Below are 6678 nucleotides of genomic sequence, written 5' to 3'. Positions count from 1 at the left end.
GTCTTTCATTCATTGAGATGAGAGCATATCATCTACACCTTTCTATTACCTCAAAATGTAGAGGTGCACAAACTTTACGCAAGATCCCAAACGTGAAGACTTGGAGTTGACCAAGACAACAACAACAACAAAAAACACAAACACACACACAAAGACTTGGAAATTAATTAATATTGGAGAGTTTGAATATGTATATATATATAGAAAGCTTCCGTTGAGAACCCTTAATTATATGCATAACTGATATTCAGGATTCCTCTCTCAAAACCAAAGCCAAAATAAAGCACAGGCTATAGCAAGCTAAAACACTTTTCCTGTACAATATAGTTGGATTGCTTGCTATCACTAGCTATATATCTGGCAATGGAAGAACTACATGCAGCAGCTTATGCATACTATAACCGTGGCAACGAAGATACTCATCGTGTAGCATATGATTTCTTTCGGTCCATGGATACAGACGGTGATGGCAGAATCAGCTACGCCGAGTTCAACGACTTCGTCCAACAAAGTGGATACAACTGGATCCTCCATAATGACCCCAACTTGTTCGCTAAACTTGACCGCAATCGCGACGGTGGCCTAGATTTGCAGGAAGTACTTACGTTCTACTATATCATCAAAACGAGGTACATCACCTGCCAAGGCTGCCGAGCACACCTTTGTGGCTTGTATTTTACGTGCGTTGAGTGCTTTGACGGAGGAGCAGCTAATTATTATCATCATCATCATCATCATCAGTATCCAACGTATGACCTGTGTGCTGCTTGCTATGGTAATGCCAACTACACTCACCAGCACTCTTACTTCTTGGATAACCACGTTTTGCTACGCTCCAAAAGAGGCCCTCCTCATGCTCCGCCAAATCTCGCCATGGTAATTGAATTACTAATTCTAACATCATATAACATGTTTATTTATTTCCCCGGGTTTGATTTTCGGATTCGAATTGCTATATGACTCATGTAGGCAGTCGCTCAACAGAATCCTCTAGTGATTACTAATTATTACTACGTCAATCAAGCTGCGCCTCAAATTCAAAGGGTGAGTTGAGCTTCAGATGCTTTTATTTGAATGTCGTGCCCTCTACGTTGAGATAAAAATGCATTAATTCTTCCACTGAATATGCTTTTGCTTATATATGTTTTCGACTTTTCAGAATAGATGGTACCAAGCATTTCAATCATTAGAGATGGCTCTTTCTATTTCAGCTTTGGCTTCCAACTGCACAATCATGTGATGATGTTACAAAAAAGGCCTTTCAGAGTTGTCCTATTTTCTTTCCATGTTGGTAAAGTTTCGTTGTCGATTGTATTAAACACAATAAGGAGTTGACTTGGGATGCAACTAGCCAACTAGCCAGGAAAGAGCTTTTAATCATTAACTCCATCGAGAACGAACCTGTAGTCTCCTTGGACTCTGTCTTGGTCTTTCTGTCTTTGCCCTTTTCTTCTCCCCCGCTGTAATATTATTCTCACTAGCTAGTGAGTAAATCATTATTTAAGACTATTTCTATGTGAGTATCGTTTGTACTAAAAAAAATTAAAGAAAGTATCGAATTGTTTTTCACTAAATGATGATGTCGTTATTTTACGTTTTGTCAAATCTAAAGATATTGACATGTGAAGCAACGCATCATTTGACGAACAGATTTAAAGACTCTAGCATTATTGTATACAATATTGATCGAGTATATATTAAGCTGTTAATTAGAATGCCAACCCAACAGCAATTTGATTTTATTTAAACATAAGACTGGGTCAGTACTAATATAGTACTTATATAATCCAAAATTACGAAAAAGAAAACCAAAGAAGAGAAAAGCTGCCTATAGGCTATAGCTGTACTGTTCTAACTTCTATATGGAAATGGAAGAACTACATGCAGCAGCCTTAGCCTACTATTCCAATGGTTCTCTGGAACTTCAGTGTCTGGCATCGTCTTTCTTCCAATCTATGGATGCTAAAATATGAATATGGTTTGAATACTTTGGGTTATGTTTTATTCTTCTCTATAAGGAGATATATAGGAGTTTACATGAGTGCTTTATAAGGAAATAAATACAGTAATCAATTAGGATAGTATCTCCTAATCATACAATGATTTGTCAACTATATAGAATAGGAAAGTAAATTCCTTAATTAATTAAGGAAATAAATCTCCTTGATTAATTAGGAGACTCACGTCAACACTCCTCAAGTTGGTGCATATATGTCACCAATGCCCAACTTGGTAAGTGAGTCATGAAATACTCTAGAACATACAACTTTTGTTAAGATATCTACCAGTTGATCTTCTAATTTTACGAAAGGTAGGCAGATGATCTTCTTCTCAATTTTTTCTTTGATAAAATGTTTATTCACCTCAACATGTTTGGTTCGATCATGTTGAACTGGATTATGGGCAATATCGATAGTTGGTTTGTTGTCACAATGCAACTCCATTGGCTTTTCTGGCTTGAAGCCCAATTCTATCAAAAGTGTTCTAATCCACAATAATTCACAAACTCCATGAGCCATTCCTCAATACTCTGCTTCTGCACTAGACCGAGAAACCACATTTTGCTTTTTACTCCGCCAAGTGACTAGGTTACCTCCCATGAATGTAAAGTAACCAGAAGTAGAGCGTCTATTTGTAATGGAACCAGCCCAATCAACATCTGTACATCCAACAACTTCAAGATCTCCATTTTTTGAGAATATTAATCCTTTCCCAGGGGCTGATTTTAAGTATCTTAAGATTTGATCAACTGCATTCCTATGAGAAACACTGGGCGAATGCATAAATTGACTAACCATACTTACAACGTATGCAATATCTGGTCTTATGTGTGCTAGGTATATCAACCTTCCAACAAGGCGTTGGTACTGTTCCTTATTGGTTGGTTCTTGGTTAATGTCTTCACACAACTTGTGATTCATCTCAATGGGTGTGTTAGCATGCTTACATCCAAGCATTCCTGTTTCAGTGAGTATATCCATTACATACTTCCTTTGAGACATAAATATACTAGTTTTTGACTTGGCTTGACAGACCGTCCCAATTTCCTAACCCGAGACGAACCCTATGGAGACCCCAGACATCACACCCATGCCGGGTTCACTCCTTAAAACTATGTCCTCGTTTACTGAGAGGATTAAGGGCACGAGACTTTCTAAATTTCGGCAGAGTCTCCCTTTAAATTTAACATTTCCCAAAATTTCCACATGCATAAAACACATTTTATAACCCAACCGGCAACACACACAATATAATCTCATGCAATTTACACAAATGGCCTCCGGCCTTCAAATGATTCTAGCAGAACTGCCCACAATGTTTCTAAAATAACTTAATGCATCAAACATGCATATAACAAATTCAAAATCTAATTATGCACACCTTCACTCACTTAGTCCCCAGGACAAGCCTCAATTCAACCAAGTTTCGGGACCAACAACGAGGTCCGAACCAATCTCACTAAGACCACCGAAGTGGAGTCTAATATGTGGCTGCACCTAGTAACTTCAGCCTGCCTACGCACCTACTAAGGGATCAAGCCACACGTAGTTCTTTCGTATTAATCCTGACTCCTAATATCAACTAAACCATTACAGCCATACAATTTCATACATTCTAGGATTTATCCATCACAACACACCAAACACAATCATATCTCCTCATACGTCGGGACGCACCCGCCACGTGATGGGGTCCACAACACACCGCTAATCCAAAGACGCAGCGTACCTCAACACTGGGCCTGCTACATTCTCACCAGCCCGCACAATCATATCTCCCTAATACGCCGGGACGCACCCGCCACGATGGGTGCCAACACGCGGCTAATCCAAAGACGCGGTCGACCTCAACACTTGGGCGCTACATTCTCACCACCATCATATCGCTTCACTTTGGGCCTCGGCTACATTCTTACCAACCATCACATGTTCACTTTGGGCTGCTACATCCTCACCACCCGCACGGGTTTAAAGGCCTCAATATAATCACAATATGGGGAGGGGTACGTGGGGTAGTGCGTATAGTGTAAACTAACATTCGATCCCTTTATATACCTTTATACATCCACACAATTAAATATATAATATACAATTTCTAATCCTATATAAACCTCAACCAATAAAGCATTCCATAAACTCCCCCATTTAAATTCATCAATTTATATCCTAAACCTACAATATCCCTTTAACTCAACAACGCTCAAGACTTGTCACTAAGGTCATTCTAACCCTCAAAGAAAGGTAAGACTATCTCGGAAGTCTCACAGTCAATATAGGGTCAAACGGACCCGCGGGGCCCACAACCTCCAAATTCTGATCCGAAAGTTCCTATAGGTTCTCATGGCTCTAGGACATATGTCCTGCAAGTTTGGTCCAGATCGGACGGTCGGATCGCTCACGATCGCACGATCGAATGGTCACTAAAACCCTAACCCTAGGGTTGGTATTTCCGGAGTATCCAGGACTGTGTTACGATTGTTACGATTCAATCCTACACTATCCTGGTAATACCTAGATCAACATATTATAACTTCAGGACCATCCAACGGTCCAAACCTAGCGAACCCGAAAAATACGCGATATGAGATATCATTCGGGACTCTAACATACCTAAAATAAGATCCGAGCACACCTACGCGCTGTGACATCAAGAGGATCGCAGTGGGACAAAAATGCCTCAACCTAAAGTGCCTCATCGCCGCCACACGCGCGTTAGCGGCGTGGGTGTCCAAAGTAATATCGCATCGCCGGAAAACTTCCAAATCGAGAGCCAAGACTCCTACCCTAGGTAATACACCTAATTTGGAGTCACTTTTGTTCTTGGGCATACCCCAAAAAACTGACCGGAAGTGGCCGGAATCGGAGTTCAAAAACCGGCCAAGCTTCCCTCTCTTAATCGATCTCCAAAACGCAGAAATCTCCCGAATCTAACCCAACAGGCAGCAAGAACAGCTTGAGAGGTTCAAGATCCATACCTGGATCGTCAGAAATGGTGGCGGACGACGACGAACGGAGCGGGCGGTTTCTATCAAAACCAAGACGATTCCGAGCTTTTTCCGGCGGATTCGGCGATTGCCGCCATCGGGATGGTGGGGAAAGGTTCGGGTGACGGCGGTTCGAACCCGACCGGTCGGTGGCGGTGGTGCACCGCGGCGGCGATGGCCAGCGAGCCGCAGAACGATGCGGGGTGTCGTGCGAAGGAGAAGACCGGAGAGAGAGAGAGAGAGGCGATTCCTGTCTTTTTATCAAAAATCCATTTTCCAAATATTTATGATCGTGCCACTGAGTTTTATCCGATCGTAACTCTCTCGCATACAACTCCGATTCGAGCCCACTACGTGTCTACGAACTCATCTCGCCATGCTCTACGCAACGGTACATCCGAAATTCCCAAATTCCTTCCAGATTAGAAATAACCAAATTACTCCTATCCCAAGGGTAAATTCATAATTTCACTTAAATAAATTAAAATAGGCAATAAATTTGGAGTCGGGGTGTTACATGGCTACTTTGATTTTGAGAAAGTACTTCAGATCACCTAAATCCTTCATCTCAAATTCCTGAGACAAATACTTTTGCAACTTCAATTGTTCTTCTGTGTCATTTCCAGTTATGATTATGTCATCTACATAAACAATCAATGCAATAAGTTTTCCTTCATCACGTTTCAAGAATAGGATGTGATCTGAATTACTCTGTGTATATTCAAAATTCTTCATAGATTTAGTAAATCTGCCAAACCATGCCCTAGGAGATTGCTTTAACCCATATAATGACTTTTGGAGCTTGCAAACTTGATTTTTCTTGTCAGAAGCTGAATTACATCCTGGGGGGTAAGTCCATATATACTTCTTCTTCCAAGTCTCCATGTAAGAATGCATTTTTGACATCAAACTGATGTAGTGGCCAATCGAGATTTGCTGCTAGAGACAATAGGACTCTAATGGTGTTAATCTTAGCTACTGGGGCAAAGGTGATAAGTCCAAAAATATACTCATTCATGTACTCTTTTTACTTAGGTTTTGTAGGAGAATTAGATTTAAAAGGGGCTTATTACTTTACTTTTCTAATTTTCAGCTTTTTTGCGCTCTTAGAAGGTTTTTAAGGGAAAATCAACTTTTCGGAGGAATTTTAGCACAAGGCCAATTGGAGATGAAAGCTAACATTTGAAGTTCAATCTATGATTTTTGTAGAATTTTCTACCTAGCCAATTGGTACAGTATTACAAGTGAAGTTAGTCCACGTGCAGACAGGACAGTTTCGTACATGTTACATGAATGTGAAGAAACGGAAGCCTTCCCAAATTTTTCAAGATACGTGCTATATATGGTTGGAAAGATAAGACATTTATCTTTATATAATATGTTTTTAATGATTTTTCTTGAAGGCTGAAGATCCCCAAATCGTGTGACAATTGGGCTGAGCTGTATTTCCATATGGAGTTAGGAATTGTGATTTTTACTTTCCTATTTGGATTCCTTGTTTACCAAGACTTCTTGGATGACTCTTCAGTCAATTTTAGGGTTTATAACTCTGATATAAGTGATATAAAAGGCCAGCCAAGGCCCTCATACAGGGGATTCACGTCCTAAGGAGATTAACCGCACAAGAGGAGAAAGCTGCCAACGAGTTCTTTCTTTTCCTTCCTTCTTTTAATTTTCAGTTCTTATATATTTAT

General features: G+C 40.3%; 1 protein-coding gene across 1 annotated transcript; it reads left to right on the top strand.

Annotated features, from left to right (window-relative positions):
• Positions 1-246: 246 nt before the first annotated feature.
• On the top strand, positions 247-1520 carry LOC148914366 (uncharacterized). The gene is made up of 3 exons (XM_089043715.1): positions 247-876; positions 970-1044; positions 1160-1520. Exons 1-3 carry the CDS (start codon positions 364-366, stop codon positions 1238-1240), a joined length of 669 nt encoding a protein of 222 aa, XP_088899841.1. The 5' UTR covers positions 247-363; the 3' UTR covers positions 1241-1520.
• The last annotated feature ends 5158 nt before the right edge of the window (positions 1521-6678 follow it).

Source organism: Prunus mume, unplaced genomic scaffold (genome assembly GCF_029339155.1).
Source record: "Prunus mume cultivar Tortuosa unplaced genomic scaffold, ASM2933915v1 scaffold18, whole genome shotgun sequence".
In the NCBI taxonomy this organism is placed as follows: Eukaryota; Viridiplantae; Streptophyta; class Magnoliopsida; order Rosales; family Rosaceae; genus Prunus; species Prunus mume.
Note: the sequence above shows the minus strand (reverse complement) of the source record. Positions and strands in the feature narration are given on the sequence as shown.

Bases quoted from the DNA above. Each gene is read 5' to 3' on its own strand.
- LOC148914366 (XM_089043715.1), top strand. From the start codon at position 364: ATGGAAGAACTACATGCAGCAGCTTATGCATACTATAACCGTGGCAAC. The intron at 877-969 runs GTAATTGAATTA...TGACTCATGTAG, and splicing joins CTCCGCCAAATCTCGCCATG to GCAGTCGCTCAACAGAATCC. The intron at 1,045-1,159 runs GTGAGTTGAGCT...TCGACTTTTCAG, and splicing joins CTGCGCCTCAAATTCAAAGG to AATAGATGGTACCAAGCATT.